The sequence below is a fragment of the Salvelinus alpinus genome, chromosome 5 (assembly GCF_045679555.1).
Source record: "Salvelinus alpinus chromosome 5, SLU_Salpinus.1, whole genome shotgun sequence".
Lineage (NCBI taxonomy): Eukaryota > Metazoa > Chordata > Actinopteri > Salmoniformes > Salmonidae > Salvelinus > Salvelinus alpinus.
Genome location: NC_092090.1, coordinates 101,576,790 through 101,600,485, shown reverse-complemented (window position 1 = coordinate 101,600,485; position 23,696 = coordinate 101,576,790). Strand labels below are relative to the sequence as shown.

At 46.6% G+C, this 23,696-nt stretch overlaps 1 protein-coding gene across 1 annotated transcript in view; it reads right to left on the bottom strand.

Moving 5' to 3' along the window:
- cfap299 (cilia and flagella associated protein 299) overlaps positions 1 to 23,696 on the bottom strand; it is a 271,998-nt gene that overhangs the window by 38,838 nt on the left and 209,464 nt on the right. The window contains exon 4 of the mRNA XM_071404409.1: positions 4,760 to 4,902. Within this exon, the coding sequence (XP_071260510.1) occupies positions 4,760 to 4,902 (143 nt within the window). The remainder of the gene's footprint in view (positions 1 to 4,759; positions 4,903 to 23,696) is intronic.

The following is a 23,696-nucleotide window of genomic DNA, read 5'->3' as shown; positions in this document are numbered from 1 at the left end:
GATGGTCAGAGTAGATTACATCTAGATGGTCAGAGTAGAGTACATCCATAAATAGGTCCATCCCTAATATCAACAGTATCCCCACACTATGGTAATCCCCTCTCTGTCTACCACAGTCAGTGGAATTATCAAATTGGGGTATAGTCTTACCAAAGAAAGGCACTCCAGTCCATGACCGGTGTCTGTCTTAGGTTCTGCGTTCCTGGGCTGTGATACGGTGCAATGTGGTCGGTTAGGAGGGTTCTGGAGGGTTAGGAGGGATGTGGATGGTTGTGTAGGGTTAGGAGGATTGTGGAGGGTTAGGATGATTGTGGAGGGTTAGGAGGGGTATGGAGGGTTAGGAGGATTGTGGAGGGTTAGGAGGGTTTCGGAGGGTTGGATTGGGTTGGGAGTGTGGAGGGTTGAGATGGTTGTGGAGGGTTGGGAGAGTGTGGAGGGTCAGGAGGGTTGTGGAGGGTTGGGAGAGTGTGGAGGGTTAGGAGGGTTGAAAGAGTGTGTAGGGTTAGGAGGATGTGGAGGGTTAGGAGGGAGTGTGGAGGATTGTGGAGGGTTGGGAGAGTGTGGAGGGTTATGAGAGAGTGTGGAGGGTTATGAGAGAGTGTGGAGGGTTGTGAGGGTCGTCGACGGTTGGGAGAGTGTGGAGGGTTAAAAGAGTGTGGAGGGTTAGGAGGGAGTGTGGAGGATTGTGGAGGGTTGGGAGAGTGTGGAGGGTTATGAGAGAGTGTGGAGGGTTGTGAGGGTCGTCTGGTTGGGAGAGTGTGGAGGGTTGTAGAGGGTTAGGAGGGGTTGTGGAGGGTTGGGATGGCTGTGGAGGGTTAGGAGGGTCATCGAGGGTTGGGAGAGTGTGGAGGGTTATGAGAGTTTGGAGGGTTATGAGGGTTGTGGAGAGTTGGGAGAGAGTGGAGGGATAGGAGGGTTGGGAGGGTTGTGGAGGGTTGGGAGAGTGTGGAGGGTTATGAGGGTGGTGGAGGTTTGGGAGAGAGTGGAGGGTCAGGAGGGTTGGGAGGGTTGTGGAGGGTTGGGAGAGTGTGGAGGGGTAGGAGGTTTGTGGAGGGTTGGGAGAGTGTGGAGGGTTGGGTGAGTGTGGAAGGTTAGGAGGGTTGTGGAGGGTTGGGAAAGTGTGGAGGGATAGGAGGGTTGAAAGATCGTGGAGGGTTAGGAGGGTTGGGAGAGTGTGGAGGGGTAGGAAGTTTGTGGAGGGTTGGGAGAGTGTGGAGGGTTGGGAGAGTGTGGAGGGGTAGGAGGTTTGTGGAGGGTTGGGAGAGTGTGGAGGGTTGGGTGAGTGTGGAAGGTTATGAGGGTTGTGGAGGTTTGGGAGAGAGTGGAGGGTCAGGAGGGTTGGGAGGGTTGGGAGAGTGTGGAGGGGTAGGAAGTTTGTGGAGGGTTGGGAGAGTGTGGAGGGTTGGGAGAGTGTGGAGGGGTAGGAGGTTTGTGAAGGGTTGGGAGAGTGTGGAGGGTTGGGTGAGTGTGGAAGGTTATGAGGGTTGTGGAGGTTTGGGAGAGAGTGGAGGGTCAGGAGGGTTGGGAGGGTTGGGAGAGTGTGGAGGGGTAGGAGGTTTGTGGAGGGTTGAGAGAGTGTGGAGGGTTGGGTGAGTGTGGAAGTTTAGGAGGGTTGTGGAGGTTTGGGAGAGAGTGGAGGGTCAGGAGGGTTGGGAGAGTGTGGAGGGGTAGGAGGTTTGTGGAGGGTTGGGGGAGTGTGGAGGGTTAGGATGGTTGTGGAGGGTTAGGAGGGTCATCGAGGGTTGGGAGAGTGTGGAGGGTTATGAGGGTTGTGAGAGTTTGGAGGGTTATGAGGGTTGTGGAGAGTTGGGAGAGAGTGGAGGGATAGGAGGGTTGGGAGGGTTGTGGAGGTTTGGGAGAGAGTGGAGGGTCAGGAGGGTTGGGAGGGTTGTGGAGGGTTGGGAGAGTGTGGAGGGGTAGGAGGTTTGTGGAGGGTTGGGAGAGTGTGGAGGGTTGGGTGAGTGTGGAAGGTTAGGAGGGTTGTGGAGGGTTGGGAAAGTGTGGAGGGATAGGAGGGTTGAAAGATCGTGGAGGGTTAGGAGGGTTGTGGAGAGTGTGGAGGGGTAGGAAGTTTGTGGAGGGTTGGGAGAGTGTGGAGGGTTGGGAGAGTCGTGGAGGGGTAGGAGGTTTGTGGAGGGTTGGGAGAGTGTGGAGGGTTGGGTGAGTGTGGAAGGTTATGAGGGTTGTGGAGGTTTGGGAGAGAGTGGAGGGTCAGGAGGGTTGGGAGGGTTGGGAGAGTGTGGAGGGGTAGGAAGTTTGTGGAGGGTTGGGAGAGTGTGGAGGGTTGGGAGAGTGTGGAGGGGTAGGAGGTTTGTGAAGGGTTGGGAGAGTGTGGAGGGTTGGGTGAGTGTGGAAGGTTATGAGGGTTGTGGAGGTTTGGGAGAGAGTGGAGGGTCAGGAGGGTTGGGAGGGTTGGGAGAGTGTGGAGGGGTAGGAGGTTTGTGGAGGGTTGGGAGAGTGTGGAGGGTTGGGTGAGTGTGGAAGTTTAGGAGGGTTGTGGAGGGTTGGGAAAGTGTGGAGGGTTGGGAGAGTGTGGAGGGGTAGGAGGTTTGTGAAGGGTTGGGAGAGTGTGGAGGGTTGGGTGAGTGTGGAAGGTTATGAGGGTTGTGGAGGTTTGGGAGAGAGTGGAGGGTCAGGAGGGTTGGGAGGGTTGGGAGAGTGTGGAGGGGTAGGAGGTTTGTGGAGGGTTGGGAGAGTGTGGAGGGTTGGGTGAGTGTGCAAGTTTAGGAGGGTTGTGGAGGGTTGGGAAAGTGTGCAGGGATAGGAGGGTTGAATGATCGTGGAGGGTTAGGAGGGTTGTGGAGGGTTGATTGATATCCCATAAGGAACTGACTAGGGCTAAGTTGATATCCCATAATATCACACATTTGGGAGCATCCACATTAAAAAGTGATGTTTAAAACTTGTATGCCTTAAGGTATGGACGAAGGTAAAATAAAACCTATTTTTTTAAGTAAGCTAAGCTTTGTGATTTGGTAGCTGTTACTGCAGTTCCACCTGTCATAGTGTAAACATTCTACAAGTCAAGTTCAGTGCGATAATCTGCGGTGGTTTGAATCCTGGCCAAAGTTGAAAGTTCATTGGTTGACCTATTGTTAATGTTCTGTATTGTTGTCATGTCTGACAAGTGTACTTTTGAGCTCAGGGTAAACCCACGCCCTCTTTCCTCTCCAGGTGTGTTTGTCCTCCTGGCGTTTCTAGCGTATCTCTGAGATGTGGAGAATGTGAGCGTGTGAGGAGACAGAACACGTGGAATGTAGCGAGGATTCTGCTTCCAATAGTTCCCTGCTGCCAGGTGTGTGTGTGTGTGTGTGTGTGTGTGTGTGTGTGTGTGTGTGTGTGTGTGTGTGTGTGTGTGTGTGTGTGTGTGTGTGTGTGTGTGTGTGTGTGCGTGTGTGCACGTGTGCACGTGCGTGTGTGCACGTGTGTGTGTGCATGCGTGTGTGCATGCGTGTGTGTGTGCGTGTGTGTGCACGTGCATGTGTGTGTGTGTGCGTGTGTGCGCGTGCGTGTGCATGTGTGTGTGTGCGTGCGTGTGCCCTATGTACACAGTGATCCTAAATAATGACCAATAAAAAACAGATAGAACCATAATGGTTCACCAACTACTGCTTTCCTCAAGGACAGAAATTGGTTCTACCAGACATCCCTGATGTGTTCAATTCAATTAGGATATTGGAAAACATTGAAGTAACACGACAAGGGAAAGGTTATTCTGTGTGAAGGGGAGAGTTGGTGCCCTTACAGTGTCCAAGCCACAACCACTGACACTGGCCTTTGACCACAGAGTCTTTCTTTAGCTAAAAACCGTGTCCCAACCCATCCACTGGCCTCTCACATCAACTCACATCAACCTTGTAGATCTTCAATACCAGACAAAGACATTTCCTTCCCCTTCAAAGCCTTACACTGCTAGCTCCAGCCCCCTCTAACCAACATGGGCATGTTACGGTATTACAATAAGACACGGGCATGTTACTGTATTACAATAAGACACGGGCATGTTACTGTATTACAATAAGACACGGGCATGTTACAGTATTACAATAAGACACGGGCATGTTACTGTATTACAATAAGACATGGGCATGTTACTGTATTACAATAAGACATGGGCATGTTACTGTATTACAATAAGACACGGGCATGTTACTGTATTACAATAAGACATGGGCATGTTACGGTATTACAATAAGACACGGGCATGTTACATTATTACAATAAGATATGGGCATGTTACGGTATTACAATAAGACACGGGCATGTTACGGTATTATAATAAGACATGGGCATGTTACTGTATTACAATAAGACATGGGCATGTTACTGTATTACAATAAGACACGGGCATGTTACAGTATTACAATAAGACACGGGCATGTTACTGTATTACAATAAGCCATGGGCATGTTACTGTATTACAATAAGCCATGGGCATGTTACTGTATTACAATAAGACACGGGCATGTTACAGTATTACAATAAGACACGGGCATGTTACGGTATTACAATAAGACACGGGCATGTTACGGTATTACAATAAGACACGGGCATGTTACGGTATTACAATAAGACACGGGCATGTTACGGTATTACAATAAGACACGGGCATGTTACGGTATTACAATAAGACACGGGCATGTTACAGTATTACAATAAGACACGGGCATGTTACGGTATTACAATAAGACACGGGCATGTTACGGTATTACAATAAGACACGGGCATGTTACGGTATTACAATAAGACACGGGCTCACCTTAAATCTGTAGCTCTTGGCAGCAGCCTCTTCTTACCATTGAAGTATGGATCAAAGTCCTCTGTCTTCAGTCTGTGGGAGTAGTCGATATAGCCAGAGATTTCCTGTCCAAGAGCGTTGCGGTCCCTTATGAAAATAATAGACTGGAGGAAAGACAGGAGGAAACGGTGTGTACATGATCAGGAGAAAGAGGAGGAAACGGTGTGTAAATGATCAGGAGAAAGAGGAGGAAACGGTGTGTACATGATCAGGAGAAAGAGGAGGAAACGGTGTGTACATGATCAGGAGAAAGAGGAGGAAACGGTGTGTAAATGATCAGGAGAGAGAAGAGGAAACGGTGTGTAAATGATCAGGAGAAAGAGGAGGAAACGGTGTGTAAATGATCAGGAGAAAGAGGAGGAAACGGTGTGTAAATGATCAGGAGAAAGAGGAGGAAACGGTGTGCAAATGATCAGGAGAAAGAGGAGGAAACGGTGTGTAAATGATCAGGAGAAAGAGGAGGAAACGGTGTGTAAATGATAAGGAGAAAGAGGAGGAAACGGTGTGTAAATGATAAGGAGAAAGAGGAGGAAACGGTGTGTAAATGATAAGGAGAAAGAGGAGGAAGTAATTAGGAAGAGAGGAAACGGTGTGTAAATGATAAGGAGAAGAGGAGGAAACGGTGTGTAAATGATCAGGAGAAAGAGGAGGAAACGGTGTGTAAATGATAAGGAGAAAGAGGAGGAAACGGTGTGTAAATGATCAGGAGAAAGAGGAGGAAACGGTGTGTAAATGATAAGGAGAAAGAGGAGGAAACGGTGTGTAAATGATAAGGAGAAAGAGGAGGAAACGGTGTGTAAATGATCAGGAGAAAGAGGAGGAAACGGTGTGTAAATGATCAGGAGAAAGAGGAGGAAACGGTGTGTAAATGATCAGGAGAAAGAGGAGGAAACGGTGTGTAAATGATCAGGAGAAAGAGGAGGAAACGGTGTGTAAATGATAAGGAGAAAGAGGAGGAAACGGTGTGTAAATGATCAGGAGAAAGAAGAGGAAACGGTGTGTAAATGGTCAGGAGAAAGAATAGGAAACGGTGTGTAAATGATCAGGAGAGAAAGAGGAGGAAACGGTGTGTAAATGATCAGGAGAAAGAAGAGGAAACGGTGTGTAAATGATCAATAGAAAGAGGAGGAAACGGTGTGCAAATGATCAGGAGAAAGAAGAGGAAACGGTGTGTAAATGATAAGGAGAAAGAGGAGGAAACGGTGTGTAAATGATCAGGAGAAAGAATAGGAAACGGTGTGTAAATGATCAGGAGAGAAAGAGGAGGAAACGGTGTGTAAATGATCAGGAGAAAGAAGAGGAAACGGTGTGTAAATGATCAGGAGAAAGAATAGGAAACGGTGTGTAAATGATCAGGAGAGAAAGAGGAGGAAACGGTGTGTAAATGATCAGGAGAAAGAAGAGGAAACGGTGTGTAAATGATCAATAGAAAGAGGAGGAAACAGTGTGTAAATGATCAGGAGAAAGAAGAGGTAACGGTGTGTAAATGATCAGGAGAAAGAAGAGGAAACGGTGTGTAAATGATCAGGAGAAAGAAGAGGAAACGGTGTGTAAATGATCAGGAGAGAAAGATGAGGAAACGGTGTGTAAATGATCAGGAGAAAGAAGAGGAAACGGTGTGTAAATGATCAGGAGAAAGAGGAGGAAACGGTGTGTAAATGATCAGGAGAAAGAGGAGGAAACGGTGTGTAAATGATCAGGAGAAAGAGGAGGAAACGGTGTGTAAATGATCAGGAGAAAGAAGAGGAAACGGTGTGTAAATGATCAGGAGAAAGAGGAGGAAACGGTGTGTAAATGATCAGGAGAAAGAGGAGGAAACGGTGTGTAAATGATCAGGAGAAAGAGGAGGAAACGGTGTGTAAATGATCAGGAGAAAGAGGAGGAAATGGTGTGTAAATGATCAGGAGAAAGAGGAGGAAACAGTGTGTAAATGATCAGGAGAAAGATGAGGAAACGGTGTGTAAATGATCAGGAGAAAGAAGAGGAAACGGTGTGCAAATGATCAGGAGAAAGAAGAGGAAACGGTGTGTAAATGATAAGGAGAAAGAGGAGGAAACGGTGTGTAAATGATCAGGAGAAAGAATAGGAAACAGTGTGTAAATGATCAGGAGAGAAAGAGGAGGAAACGGTGTGTAAATGATCAGGAGAAAGAAGAGGAAACGGTGTGTAAATGATCAGGAGAAAGAATAGGAAACGGTGTGTAAATGATCAGGAGAGAAAGAGGAGGAAACGGTGTGTAAATGATCAGGAGAAAGAAGAGGAAACGGTGTGTAAATGATCAATAGAAAGAGGAGGAAACGGTGTGTAAATGATCAGGAGAAAGAAGGGGTAACGGTGTGTAAATGATCAGGAGAAAGAGGAGGAAACGGTGTGTAAATGATCAGGAGAAAGAAGAGGAAACGGTGTGTAAATGATCAGGAGAGAAAGATGAGGAAACGGTGTGTAAATGATCAGGAGAAAGAAGAGGAAACGGTGTGTAAATGATCAGGAGAAAGAGGAGGAAACGGTGTGTAAATGATCAGGAGAAAGAGGAGGAAACGGTGTGTAAATGATCAGGAGAAAGAGGAGGAAACGGTGTGTAAATGATCAGGAGAAAGAAGAGGAAACGGTGTGTAAATGATCAGGAGAAAGAGGAGGAAACGGTGTGTAAATGATCAGGAGAAAGAGGAGGAAACGGTGTGTAAATGATCAGGAGAAAGAATAGGAAACGGTGTGTAAATGAACAGGAGAGAAAGAGGAGGAAACGGTGTGTAAATGATCAGGAGAAAGAAGAGGAAACGGTGTGTAAATGATCAATAGAAAGAGGAGGAAACGGTGTGTAAATGATCAGGAGAAAGAAGAGGTAACGGTGTGTAAATGATCAGGAGAAAGAGGAGGAAACGGTGTGTAAATGATCAGGAGAAAGAAGAGGAAACGGTGTGTAAATGATCAGGAGAGAAAGATGAGGAAACGGTGTGTAAATGATCAGGAGAAAGAAGAGGAAACGGTGTGTAAATGATCAGGAGAAAGAGGAGGAAACGGTGTGTAAATGATCAGGAGAAAGAGTAGGAAACGGTGTGTAAATGATCAGGAGAAAGAGGAGGAAACGGTGTGTAAATGATCAGGAGAAAGAAGAGGAAACGGTGTGTAAATGATCAGGAGAAAGAAGAGGAAACGGTGTGTAAATGATCAGGAGAAAGAGGAGGAAAACGGTGTGTAAATGATCAGGAGAAAGAGGAGGAAACGGTGTGTAAATGATCAGGAGAAAGAGGAGGAAACAGTGTGTAAATGATCAGGAGAAAGAAGAGGAAACGGTGTGTAAATGATCAGGAGAAAGAGGAGGAAACGGTGTGTAAATGATCAGGAGAAAGAGGAGGAAACGGTGTGTAAATGATCAGGAGAAAGAAGAGGAAACGGTGTGTAAATGATCAGGAGAAAGAGGAGGAAACGGTGTGTAAATGATCAGGAGAAAGAGGAGGAAACGGTGTGTAAATGATCAGGAGAAAGAAGAGGAAACGGTGTGTAAATGATCAGGAGAGAAAGAGGAGGAAACGGTGTGTAAATGATCAGGAGAAAGAAGAGGAAACGGTGTGTAAATGATCAATAGAAAGAGGAGGAAACGGTGTGTAAATGATCAGGAGAAAGAAGAGGTAACGGTGTGTAAATGATCAGGAGAAAGAGGAGGAAACGGAGTGTAAATGATCAGGAGAAAGAAGAGGAAACGGTGTGTAAATGATCAGGAGAGAAAGATGAGGAAACGGTGTGTAAATGATCAGGAGAAAGAAGAGGAAACGGTGTGTAAATGATCAGGAGAAAGAGGAGGAAACGGTGTGTAAATGATCAGGAGAAAGAGGAGGAAACGGTGTGTAAATGATCAGGAGAAAGAGGAGGAAACGGTGTGTAAATGATCAGGAGAAAGAAGAGGAAACGGTGTGTAAATGATCAGGAGAAAGAGGAGGAAACGGTGTGTAAATGATCAGGAGAAAGAGGAGGAAAACGGTGTGTAAATGATCAGGAGAAAGAGGAGGAAACGGTGTGTAAATGATCAGGAGAAAGAGGAGGAAACAGTGTGTAAATGATCAGGAGAAAGAAGAGGAAACGGTGTGTAAATGATCAGGAGAAAGAGGAGGAAACGGTGTGTAAATGATCAGGAGAAAGAGGAGGAAACGGTGTGTAAATGATCAGGAGAAAGAAGAGGAAACGGTGTGTAAATGATCAGGAGAAAGAGGAGGAAACAGTGTGTAAATGATCAGGAGAAAGATGAGGAAACGGTGTGTAAATGATCAGGAGAAAGAAGAGGAAACGGTGTGTAAATGATCAGAAGAAAGAGGAGGAAACGGTGTGTAAATGATCACGAGAGAAAGAGGAGGAAACGGTGTGTAAATGATCACGAGAAAGAAGAGGAAACGGTGTGTAAATGATCAGGAGAGAAAGAGGAGGAAACGGTGTGTAAATGATCAGGAGGGAAAGAGAAGAGGAAACAGTGTGTAAATTATCAAATTAGGCACATTTAGGCCTATATAACACAATAGATCTGGCCAGTCAGTTGTTAATTAACAGGTAGTTGTAAAACCTCTACCGCTTCTCCCTCCCGGATCCGGGATCCTCCTCATCAAAAAAGCTGACTAGCATAGCCTAGCCTAGTGCCACAGGGATATCATATAATATAATTTCATGAAATCTCAAGTCCAATACAGCAAATGAAAGATAAACATCTTGTGAATCCATCCATCGTTTCAGTTTTACAGCGAAAACACAATATGTATTTATATTAGCTCACCACAATAGCCAAACACACAACGCCATGTTTTCACCATGTTTTCACCGCCAACATAGCTTTCACAAAACCCACAAATAGAGATAAAATTAATCACTAACCTTTGAAAACTTCATCAGATGACAGTTGTATAACATCATGTTATACAATACATTTATGTTTTGTTCGAAAATGTGCATATTTAGAGGTATAAATCGTAGTTTTACATTGCAGCCACCGTCACAAATAGCACCAAAACAGCCAGAATAATTACAGAGAGCAACGTGAAATAAATAAATACTCATCATAAAACATTTATGAAAAATACACGTTGTACAGCAAATGAAAGATAAACATCTTGTGAATCCAGCCAATATTTCTGATTTTTTAAGTGTTTTACAGCGAAAACACAATATATATTTATATTAGCTCACCACAATAGCCAAACACACAACGCCATTTATTCACCGCCAACATAGCTTTTACAAAACCCACAAATAGAGATACAATTAATCACTAACCTTTGAAAACTTCATCAGATGACAGTCTTATAACATCATGTTATACAATACATTTATGTTTTGTTCGAAAATGTGCATATTTAGAGCTACAAATCCTGGTTTTACATTGTGAATACGTAGCCATAATGCACCAAATTGTCCGGAGAAATTTTGGACAGTCACGTAATCTAACCAAAAAACTCATCATAAACTTTACTAAAAAATACATGTTGTACAGCAAATGAAAGATACACTGGTTCTTAATGCAACCGCTGTGTTAGATTTAAAAAAATAACTTTAGTACAACGTACAGCAAGCAATATTGTGAGACAGCGCCCAACAATTCTCCGCCTTGTTGGAGCCAACATAAACCACAAAAATACGAAATAACATCATAAATATTCTCTTACCTTTGTTGATCTTCCATCAGAATGTAGTGCAAGGAGTCCTAGTTCCAGAATAAATCGTTGTTTTGTTTTAGAATGTCCATTTCTTCTGTCGAATTAGCAACTTTGGCTAGCCATGTGGAGGGCACATGTCAAAGAAGTCTTAGCGCATGGAACGAAAAATTCCAAAAGTCCCAATAAACGTAGAATAAACTGGTCAAACTCGGTTGAAAATCCAACTTTATGATGTTTTTCTCATATGTATCGAATAAAATCCGAGCCGGAGCATTTCGTCCTGTATACCTAACGCTTTTCAGAAGACAATGTGGGGTTCCCTGGTGCGCAGTTGCATACCGCCAATAGAGCGGACCTGTCACTCCAAAAACTCTCATTCGGTCTCACATCAAGCTAGACACCCCATTCAACATTCTACTGCCTGTTGACATCTAGTGGAAGGCGTATGAAGTGCATACAGATCCATAAATATAAGCCAGTTGAATAGGCAGGCCCTGACACAGAGCCCCATTTTCAGAATTTTCACTTCCTGTTTGGAAGTTTGCTGCCAAATGAGTTCTGTTTTACTCACAGATATAATTCAAGCAGTTTTAGAAACTTCAGAGTGTTTTCTATCCAATAGTAATAATAATATGCATATTGTATGATCTAGAACAGAGTACGAGGCCGTTTAATTTGGGCACGATTTTTCCCCAAAGTGGAGATAGGAGAGGACAGGAGAGGATAGGAGAGAAGGGGATAGGAGAGGAGAGGACAGGAGAGGAGAGGAGGGGATAGGAGAGGACAGGACAGGAGAGGAGGGGATAGGAGAGGACAGAACACGAGAGGAGAGGAGGGGATAGGAGAGGAGAGCACAGGAGAGGATAGGAGAGGAGGGGATAGGAATAGGAGAGGACATGAGAGGAGAGGAGAGTCACTAACCCACTGCCCTGAAGAGGCTGCCCACTGCCCTGTCCTCTCCTGTCCTCTCATCTCCTCTCCTGTCCTCTCCTCTCCTGTCCTCTCCCGTCCTCTCCTCTCCTGTCCTCTTCTGTCCTCTCATCTCCTGTCCTCTCCTCTCCTGTCCTCTCCTGTCCTCTCCTCTCCTGTCCTCTCCTGTCCTCTACTGTCCTCTCCTCTCCTCTCCTCTCCCGTCCTCTCCTCTCCTGTCCTCTTCTGTCCTCTCATCTCCTGTCCTCTCCTCTCCTGTCCTCTCCTCTCCCGTCCTCTCCCCTCCTGTCCTCTTCTGTTCTCTCATCTCCTGTCCTCTCCTCTCCTGTCCTCTCATCTCCTGTCCTCTCCTCTCCCGCCCTGTCTTTGTTACGGGTGGAGGAATCCCCCACCATCACTAACAACTGTGTCATTTTGTTGGGTTACTGAAAACCTGGCCTGGAGGACAGAATGTTGGAGGTAACAGGCCTGATTTAAATCATAATGGTCTTAACAGGCCTGATTTACATCATAATGGTCTTAACAGGCCTGATTTACATCGTAATGGTCTTAACAGGCCTGATTTACATCGTAATGGTCTTAACAGGCCTGATTTACATCATAATGGTCGTAGCAGGCCTGATTTAAATCATAATGGTCTTAACAGGCCTGATTTAAATCATAATGGTCGTAGCAGGCCTGATTTAAATCATAATGGTCTTAACAGGCCTGATTTACTTGATAATGGTCTTAACAGGCCTGATTTACATCGTAATGGTCTTAACATGCCCGATTTACATCACAATGGTCTAAACAGGCCTGACTTACATCATAATGGTCGTAGCAGGCCTGATTTACATCATAATGGTCTTAACATGCCTGATTTACATCACAATGGTCTTAACAGGCCTGATTTACATCATAATGGTCTTAACAGGCCTGATTTACTTGATAATGGTCTTAACAGGCCTGATTTACATCATAATGGGCTTAACACGCCTGATTTACATCACAATGGTCTTAACAGGCCTGATTTACATCATAATGGTCGTAGCAGGCCTGATTTACATCATAATGGTCTTAACATGCCTGATTTACATCACAATGGTCTTAACAGGCCTGATTTACATCATACTGGTCTTAACAGGCCTAATTTACATCATAATGGTCTTAACAGGCCTGATTTACATCATAATGGTCTTAACAGGCCTGATTTATATCATAATGGTCTTAACAGGCATGATTTACATCGTAATGGTCTTAACAGGCCTGATTTACATCATACTGGTCTTAACAGGCCTGATTAACTTGATAATGGTTTTAACAGGCCTGATTTACTTGATAATGGCCTTAACAGGCCTGATTTACTTGATAATGGTCTTAACAGGCCTGATTTATAGCACAGTGGTCTTAACAGGCCTGATTTACATCATAATGGTCTTAACAGGCCTGATTTACATCGTAATGGTCTTAAAAGGCCAGATTTACATCATACTGGTCTTAACAGGCCTGATTTACATCACAATGGTCTTAACAGGCCTGATTTACTTGATAATGGTCTTAACAGGCCTGATTTATATCACAGTGGTCTTAACAGGCCTGATTTACATCACAATGGTCTTAACAGGCCTGATTTACATCACAATGGTCTTAACAGGCCTGATTTACTTGATAATGGTCTTAACAGGCCTGATTTATATCACAGTGGTCTTAACAGGCCTGATTTACATCATAATGGTCGTAGCAGGCCTGATTTACATCATAATGGTCTTAACATGCCTGATTTACATCACAATGGTCTTAACAGGCCTGATTTACATCATAATGGTCTTAACAGGCCTGATTTACTTGATAATGGTCTTAATAGGCCTGATTTACATCATAATGGGCTTAACACGCCTGATTTACATCACAATGGTCTTAACAGGCCTGATTTACATCATAATGGTCGTAGCAGCCCTGATTTACATCATAATGGTCTTAACATGCCTGATTTACATCACAATGGTCTTAACAGGCCTGATTTACATCATACTGGTCTTAACAGGCCTAATTTACATCATAATGGTCTTAACAGGCCTGATTTACATCATAATGGTCTTAACAGGCCTGATTTATATCATAATGGTCTTAACAGGCATGATTTACATCGTAATGGTCTTAACAGGCCTGATTTACATCATACTGGTCTTAACAGGCCTGATTAACTTGATAATGGTTTTAACAGGCCTGATTTACTTGATAATGGCCTTAACAGGCCTGATTTACTTGATAATGGTCTTAACAGGCCTGATTTATAGCAGAGTGGTCTTAACAGGCCTGATTTACATCATAATGGTCTTAACAGGCCTGATTTACATCGTAATGGTCTTAAAAGGCCAGATTTACATCATACTGGTCTTAACAGGCCTGATTTACATCACAATGGTCTTAACAGGCCTGATTTACTTGATAATGGTCTTAACAGGCCTGATTTATATCACAGTGGTCTTAACAGGCCTGATTTACATCACAATGGTCTTACAGGCCTGATTTACATCACAATGGTCTTAACAGGCCTGATTTACTTGATAATGGTCTTAACAGGCCTGATTTATATCACAGTGGTCTTAACAGGCCTGATTTACATCATAATGGTCTTAACAGGCCTGACTTTATGTGCACATGCAATAAGGATGAAAATAATTAAAAGACACTGTTTCTTTGTGCTTATAATGACAGGGTGTGTCACTAGACAGATGTCTTGGCAGGAGAACCTCAAATGTACAACCTAACCATACCAAAAGACTGTCATTCCTACTCCCTCCACCGTTATATCTGGAGGCTTCATACCAAAAGACTGTCATTCCTACTCCCTCTGTCGTTATATCTGGAGGCTTCATACCAAAAGACTGCCATTCCTACTCCCTCTGTCGTTATATCTGGAGGCTTCATACCAAAAGACTGCCATTCCTACTCCCTCTGTCGTTATATCTGGAGGCTTCATACCAAAAGACTGCCATTCCTACTCCCTCTGTCGTTATATCTGGAGGCTTCATACCAAAAGACTGCCATTCCTACTCCCTCCACCGTTATATCTGGAGGCTTCATACCAAAAGACTGTCATTCCTACTCCCTCTGTCGTTATATCTGGAGGCTTCATACCAAAAGACTGTCATTCCTACTCCCTCTGTCGTTATATCTGGAGGCTTCATACCAAAAGACTGTCATTCCTACTCCCTCTGTCGTTATATCTGGAGGCTTCATACCAAAAGACTGTCATTCCTACTCCCTCTGTCGTTATATCTGGAGGCTTCATACCAAAAGACTGCCATTCCTACTCCCTCCACCGTTATATCTGGAGGCTTCATACCAAAAGACTGTCATTCCTACTCCCTCTGTCGTTATATCTGGAGGCTTCATACCAAAAGACTGCCATTCCTACTCCCTCTGTCGTTATATCTGGAGGCTTCATACCAAAAGACTGCCATTCCTACTCCCTCCACCGTTATATCTGGAGGCTTCATACCAAAAGACTGTCATTCCTACTCCCTCTGTCGTTATATCTGGAGGCTTCATACCAAAAGACTGTCATTCCTACTCCCTCTGTCGTTATATCTGGAGGCTTAATACCAAAAGACTGTCATTCCTACTCCCTCTGTCGTTATATCTGGAGGCTTCATACCAAAAGACTGTCATTCCTACTCCCTCTGTCGTTATATCTGGAGGCTTCATACCAAAAGACTGCCATTCCTACTCCCTCCACCGTTATATCTGGAGGCTTCATACCAAAAGACTGTCATTCCTACTCCCTCTGTCGTTATATCTGGAGGCTTCATACCAAAAGACTGTCATTCCTACTCCCTCTGTCGTTATATCTGGAGGCTTCATACCAAAAGACTGTCATTCCTACTCCCTCTGTCGTTATATCTGGAGGCTTTAAGAAGAATTTCTGAGCATGATATTGTGTTGGACTTGTGCTTAAAAATAGAAGGGAACATTCACACACACACACACACACACACACACACACACACACACACACACACACACACACACACACACACACACACACACACACACACACACACACACACAGAGAGATAGAGCGAGAGAGACAGAGAGAGAGAGAGCGAGAGCGAGAGAGAGAGAGAGAGCGAGAGACAGAGAGAGAGAGAGAGACAGAGAGAGACAGAGAGAGAGAGAGACAGAGAGAGAGAGAGAGACAGAGAGAGAGACAGAGAGAGAGAGAGAGACAGAGAGAGAGACAGAGAGAGAGAGAGAGACAGAGAGAGAGAGAGAGACAGAGACAGAGAGAGAGAGAGAGAGAGAGAGAGAGAGAGAGAGAGAGAGAGAGAGAGAGAGAGAGAGAGAGAGAGAGAGAGAGAGAGAGAGAGAGAGAGAGAGAGAGAGAGAGAGAGAGAGAGAGAGAGAGAGAGAGAGAGAGAGAGAGAGAGAGAGAGAGAGAGAGAGAGAGAGAGATGCAGGGTTGCACATTGTGTAAGACAGCTCAAACTCTCTTGAGCTCTTTTTAAACATCCACATAACACTTCCATGCATCGTACTACAAACCCCCTGGGAGAAGGTATCAATCAAAGCCAAAAGATGATAAAGAAGGAAGAGGGGATTGAGAGTTGTTTGGAGGGAAGTTAAGAGAGAGGGGGTTGAAGAGGGGGAGAGAGAGGAGCGATAGTACAGGGAAAGAGCAGAGAGAAAGAGGTAGAGAGAGGGGGAGAGGAGAAAGGAGAGAGAGGAACATAGGGAGGAATAGAGAGAGGAGAGAGAGAGAGAGGAGAACAGGGAGGTATAGAGAGAGAGGCACACAGGGAGGTATAGAGAGAGGAGAGAGAGGAACACAGGGGGGTATAGAGAGAGGAGAGAGAGGAACACAGGGAGGTATAGAGAGAGGAGAGAGAGAGGAACACAGGGAGGTATAGAGAGAGGAGAGAGAGGAACACAGGGAGGTATAGAGAGTGGAGAGAGAGGAACACAGGGAGGTATAGAGAGAGGAGAGAGAGGAACACAGGGATGTATAGAGAGAGAGGAGAGAGGAACACAGGGAGGTATAGAGAGAGGAGAGAGAGGAACCACAGGGAGGTATAGAGAGAGGAGAGAGAGGAACATAGGGAGGTATAGAGAGAGGAGAGAGAGGAACACAGGGAGGTATAGAGAGAGGAGAGAGAGGAACCACAGGGAGGTATAGAGAGAGGAGAGAGAGAGGAACACAGGGAGGTATAGAGAGAGGAGAGAGAGGAACCACTGGGAGGTATAGAGAGAGGAGAGAGAGGAACACAGGGAGGTATAGAGAGAGAGAGAGGAACCACTGGGAGGTATAGAGAGAGGAGAGGAACACAGGGAGGTATAGAGAGAGGAGAGAGAGGAACACAAGGAGGTATAGAGAGAGAAGAGAGAGGAACACAGGGAGGTATAGAGAGAGAGGAGAGAGAGGAACACAGGGAGGTATAGAGAGAGAGGAGAGAGAGGAACACAGGGAGGTATAGAGAGAGGAGAGAGAGGAAAACAGGGAGGTATAGAGAGAGGAGAGAGAGGAACACAGGGAGGTATAGAGAGAGGAGAGAGAGGAACACAGGGAGGTATAGAGAGAGGAGAGAGAGGACCCACAGGGAGGTATAGAGAGAGGAGAGAGAGGAACACAGGGAGGTATAGAGAGAGGAGAGAGAGGAAAACATGGAGGTATAGAGAGAGGGACCACAGGGAGGTATAGAGAGAGAGGAGAGAGGACACAGGGAGGTATAGAGAGAGAGGAGAGAGAGGAACACAGGGAGGTATAGAGAGAGGAGAGAGAGGAACACAGGGAGGTATAGAGAGAGGAGAGAGAGGACCCACAGGGAGGTATAGAGAGAGGAGAGAGAGGAACACAGGGAGGAATAGAGAGAGGAGAGAGGAACCACAGGGAGGTATAGAGAGAGGGACCACAGGGAGGTATAGAGAGAGTATTTGAACCACTGCTTCCCTCCAACATATGTTCTCTATCTGCATTGTAAACAGTTTGCTGGTGTGTGTTTGTGCTGCAGGAAATAGAGTAAATAAAAATCCATGGCTCTGAGCAGGTGTCCTCTCCTCAGCTACACCCTGCTATACTATCAGCTCAGCTACACCCTGCTATACTATCAGCTCAGCTACACCCTGCTATACTATCAGCTCAGCTACACCCTGCTATACTATCAGCTCAGCTACACCCTGCTATACTATCAGCTCAGCTACACCCTGCTATACTATCAGCTCAGCTACACCCTGCTATACTATCAGCTCAGCTACACCCTGCTATACTATCAGCTCAGCTACACCCTGCTATACTATCAGCTCAGCTACACCCTGCTATACTATCAGCTCAGCTACACCCTGCTATACTATCAGCTCAGCTACACCCTGCTATACTATCAGCTCAGCTACACCCTGCTGTACTATCAGCTCAGCTACACCCTGATGTACTATCAGCTCAGCTACACCCTGCTGTACTATCAGCTCAGCTACACCCTGCTATACTATCAGCTCAGCTACACCCTGCTATACTATCAGCTCAGCTACACCCTGCTATACTATCAGCTCAGCTACACCCTGCTGTGATATCAGCTCAGCTACACCCTGCTGTGATATCAGCTCAGCTACACCCTGCTGTACTATCAGCTCAGCTACACCCTGCTATACTATCAGCTCAGCTACACCCTGCTATACTATCAGCTCAGCTACACCCTGCTGTACTATCAGCTCAGCTACACCCTGCTATACTATCAGCTCAGCTACACCCTGCTATACTATCAGCTCAGCTACACCCTGCTGTACTATCAGCTCAGCTACGCCCTGCTGTACTATCAGCTCAGCTACACCCTGCTATACTATCAGCTCAGCTACACCCTGCTATACTATCAGCTACACCCTGCTATACTATCAGCTCAGCTACACCCTGCTATACTATCAGCTCAGCTACACCCTGCTGTACTATCAGCTACACCCTGCTATACTATCAGCTCAGCTACACCCTGCTGTACTATCAGCTCAGCTACACCCTGCTATACTATCAGCTCAGCTACACCCTAATATACTATCAGCTCAGCTACACCCTGCTATACTATCAGCTCAGCTACACCCTGCTATACTATCAGCTCAGCTACACCCTGCTGTACTATCAGCTCAGCTACACCCTGCTATACTATCAGCTCAGCTACACCCTGCTATACTATCAGCTACACCCTGCTATACTATCAGCTCAGCTACACCCTGCTATACTATCAGCTCAGCTACACCCTGCTATACTATCAGCTCAGCTACACCCTGCTGTACTATCAGCTCAGCTACACCCTGCTGTGATATCAGCTCAGCTACACCCTGCTGTACTATCAGCTCAGCTACACCCTGCTGTACTATCAGCTCAGCTACACCCTGCTATACTATCAGCTCAGCTACACCCTGCTATACTATCAGCTCAGCTACACCCTGCTATACTATCAGCTCAGCTACACCCTGCTATACTATCAGCTCAGCTACACCCTGCTATACTATCAGCTCAGCTACACCCTGCTGTACTATCAGCTCAGCTACACCCTGCTGTGATATCAGCTCAGCTACACCCTGCTATACTATCAGCTCAGCTACACCCTGCTATACTATCAGCTCAGCTACACCCTGCTATACTATCAGCTCAGCTACACCCTGCTGTACTATCAGCTACACCCTGCTATACTATCAGCTCAGCTACACCCTGCTGTGATATCAGCTCAGCTACACCCTGCTATACTATCAGCTCAGCTACACCCTGCTATACTATCAGCTCAGCTACACCCTGCTATACTATCAGCTCAGCTACACCCTGCTATACTATCAGCTCAGCTACACCCTGCTATACTATCAGCTCAGCTACACCCTGCTGTACTATCAGCTCAGCTACACCCTGATGTACTATCAGCTCAGCTACACCCTGCTGTACTATCAGCTCAGCTACACCCTGCTATACTATCAGCTCAGCTACACCCTGCTATACTATCAGCTCAGCTACACCCTGCTATACTATCAGCTCAGCTACACCCTGCTATACTATCAGCTCAGCTACACCCTGCTATACTATCAGCTCAGCTACACCCTGCTGTGACTATCAGCTCAGCTACACCCTGCTGTACTATCAGCTCAGCTACACCCTGCTATACTATCAGCTCAGCTACACCCTGCTATACTATCAGCTCAGCTACACCCTGCTGTGATATCAGCTCAGCTACACCCTGCTGTGATATCAGCCGCTCACCCGGCTACGCCAGCCCCCTGCTCCGTCAGCTACCCCTGCACTCAGCTCAGCTACACCCTGCTATACTATCAGCTCAGCTACACCCTGCTATACTATCAGCTCAGCTACACCCTGCTGTACTATCAGCTCAGCTACGCCCTGCTGTACTATCAGCTCAGCTACACCCTGCTATACTATCAGCTCAGCTACACCCTGCTATACTATCAGCTACACCCTGCTATACTATCAGCTCAGCTACACCCTGCTATACTATCAGCTCAGCTACACCCTGCTGTACTATCAGCTACACCCTGCTATACTATCAGCTCAGCTACACCCTGCTGTACTATCAGCTCAGCTACACCCTGCTATACTATCAGCTCAGCTACACCCTAATATACTATCAGCTCAGCTACACCCTGCTATACTATCAGCTCAGCTACACCCTGCTATACTATCAGCTCAGCTACACCCTGCTGTACTATCAGCTCAGCTACACCCTGCTATACTATCAGCTCAGCTACACCCTGCTATACTATCAGCTACACCCTGCTATACTATCAGCTCAGCTACACCCTGCTATACTATCAGCTCAGCTACACCCTGCTATACTATCAGCTCAGCTACACCCTGCTGTACTATCAGCTCAGCTACACCCTGCTGTGATATCAGCTCAGCTACACCCTGCTGTACTATCAGCTCAGCTACACCCTGCTGTACTATCAGCTCAGCTACACCCTGCTATACTATCAGCTCAGCTACACCCTGCTATACTATCAGCTCAGCTACACCCTGCTATACTATCAGCTCAGCTACACCCTGCTATACTATCAGCTCAGCTACACCCTGCTATACTATCAGCTCAGCTACACCCTGCTGTACTATCAGCTCAGCTACACCCTGCTGTGATATCAGCTCAGCTACACCCTGCTATACTATCAGCTCAGCTACACCCTGCTATACTATCAGCTCAGCTACACCCTGCTATACTATCAGCTCAGCTACACCCTGCTGTACTATCAGCTACACCCTGCTATACTATCAGCTCAGCTACACCCTGCTGTGATATCAGCTCAGCTACACCCTGCTATACTATCAGCTCAGCTACACCCTGCTATACTATCAGCTCAGCTACACCCTGCTATACTATCAGCTCAGCTACACCCTGCTGTACTATCAGCTCAGCTACACCCTGCTATACTATCAGCTCAGCTACACCCTGCTATACTATCAGCTCAGCTACACCCTGCTGTACTATCAGCTACACCCTGCTATACTATCAGCTACACCCTACTGTACTATCAGCTCAGCTACACCCTGCTGTGATATCAGCTCAGCTACACCCTGCTATACTATCAGCTCAGCTACACCCTGCTATACTATCAGCTCAGCTACACCCTGCTATACTATCAGCTCAGCTACACCCTGCTGTACTATCAGCTCAGCTACACCCTGCTATACTATCAGCTCAGCTACACCCTGCTATACTATCAGCTCAGCTACACCCTGCTATACTATCAGCTCAGCTACACCCTGCTATACTATCAGCTCAGCTACACCCTGCTGTACTATCAGCTCAGCTACACCCTGCTATACTATCAGCTCAGCTACACCCTGCTCTGAGGTTAGCCCTAAGGGAGTTAGCCATGAGGGGGTTAGCCATGAGGAGGTTGGCTATGAGGAGGTTAGCTATGAGGGGGTTAGCCATGAGGGGGTTAGCCATGAGGGGGGTTACTCATGAGGGGGTTAGCCATGAGGGGGTTAGCCATGAGGTTAGCCCTGAGGGCGTTAGCCATGAGGGGTTTAGCCAAGAGGGGGTTAGCCCTGAGGGGGTTAGCCATGAGGGGGTTAGCCATGAGGTTAGCCCTGAGGGCGTTAGCCATAAGGGGTTTAGCCAAGAGGGGGTTAGCCCTGAGGGGGTTAGCCATGAAGGGGGTTAAAGGGTATAAAGCTCAAGGTTTTACTCACCAAAGTAACAACACAGTGTGGTCAAAGAGTTAGTAACTTAGATGTAGTCACGATCTGGTCACTATATCACTATGGTAACCTCACTGACTCTCCCTCACTATATCACTATGGTAACCTCACGTACTCTCCCTCACTATATCACTATGGTAACCTCACTGACTCTCCCTCACTATATCACTATGGTAACCTCAATGACTCTCCCTCACTATATCACTATGGTAACCTCAATGACGTTCCCTCACTATATCACTATGGTAACCTCACTGACTCTCCCTCACTATATCACTATGGTAACCTCACTGACTCTTCCTCACTATATCACTATGGTAACCTCACGTACTCTCCCTCACTATATCACTATGGTAACCTCACTGACTCTCCCTCACTATATCACTATGGTAACCTCAATGACGTTCCCTCACTATATCACTATGGTAACCTCACTGACTCTTCCTCACTATATCACTATGGTAACCTCACTGACTCTTCCTCACTATATCACTATGGTAACCTCACTGACTCTCCCTCACTATATCACTATGGTAACCTCACTGACTCTCCCTCAAACCAGTGAAGCTATTGGCTCTCCCATCTGAAGCGCATCAAGCCATGAGTTACACATTTAGAGTTTCAGTTGCAGGGAATAGGCTGGCTGGCCGGGTCCTTTTTATGATGTGACGCCCCTCAAAAAAGAAAAGAAACTGGCATTACTTCAGAATTCTGATCGGTTTCATGAAATAACTATTAAAATAGAAAAGTAAGTTGTAACTTTGCAATGGGACTTTTAATGCGTGGGGGGGAGGTTAACCGTGAGGGGGTTAGCCGTGAGGGGGTTAGCCGTGAGGAGGTTAGCCGTGAGGAGGCTAGCCGTGAGGGGGTTAGCCGTGAGGGGGTTAGCCGTGAGGGGGCTAGCCGTGAGGGCGTTAGCCGTGAGGAGGTTAGCCGTGAGGAGGTTAGCCGTGAGGGGGTTAGCCGTGAGGGGGAATGCCGTGAGGGCATTAGCCATGAGGAGGTTAGCCGTGAGGGGGTTAGCCGTGAGGAGGCTAGCCGTGAGGGGGTTAGCCGTGAGGAGGTTAGCCGTGAGGAGGTTAGCCGTGAGGGGGTTAGCCGTGAGGACGTTAGCCGTGAGGGGGAAGGCCGTGAGGGCATTAGCCTTGAGGAGGTTAGCCGTGAGGGCATTAGCCGTGAGGAGGTTAGCCGTGAGGGCATTAGCCGTGAGGAGGTTAGCCGTGAGGGCATTAGCCGTGAGGAGGTTAGCCGTGAGGGCATTAGCCTTGAGGAGGTTAGCCGTGAGGGCATTAGCCGTGAGGAGGTTAGCCGTGAGGGCATTAGCCGTGAGGAGGTTAGCCGTGAGGGGGAGAGCCGTGAGGGCATTAGCCATGAGGAGGTTAGCCGTGAGGGCATTAGCCGTGAGGGGGTTAGCCGTGAGGGGGATAGCCGTGAGGGGGAGAGCCGTGAGGGCATTAGCCATGAGGAGGTTAGCCGTGAGGAGGTTAGCCGTGAGGGCATTAGCCGTGAGGAGGTTAGCCGTGAGGAGGTTAGCCGTGAGGGGGATAGCCGTGAGGGCATTAGCCGTGAGGAGGTTAGCCGTGAGGGGGTTAGCCGTGAGGGGGTTAGCCGTGAGGGGGATAGCCGTGAGGGGGATAGCCGTGAGGGCATTAACCATGAGGGCAGAACAACTGTGGCCGGCACCAACAGGAAGCAGCTTGGTCAATCAGGCAGGCCGCTATAGCTCCCAGTTCCACCCGAGTAGCGGTTGACTGTGTCTCAAACAGCATCTTATTTCCTATGTAGTGCACTACATTTAACGTGCCATTTGGGAAGCAGCTGTTGCTTTGGTCCCTGCCGCTTCGTAGAACTACAGGCCAGAAAAGCACCGGCCACAAAATAAGTGGCTTCAACCCACAGGGCTACTCCTGCTCCTCAATTGGTGTTTAAAAATGTATATTAAAACCTCCCTCGTTTTTCTACGTCCTACATATAGGCTGGGACTCATGCTCCTCTCGCTCTGGGTCTCTCCTGACTTCCTGAATTCCCTGACAGACATTATTTATGTTTTAAGCTTTGTTTAGTGTTTCCTAGAGCTGACAAATGCAGCTCTGTAACAAAAGCATCATCAACACCAACAGTATGGGGTTGATACAGAGTGTTGTTCTGGATAGTGTCCACC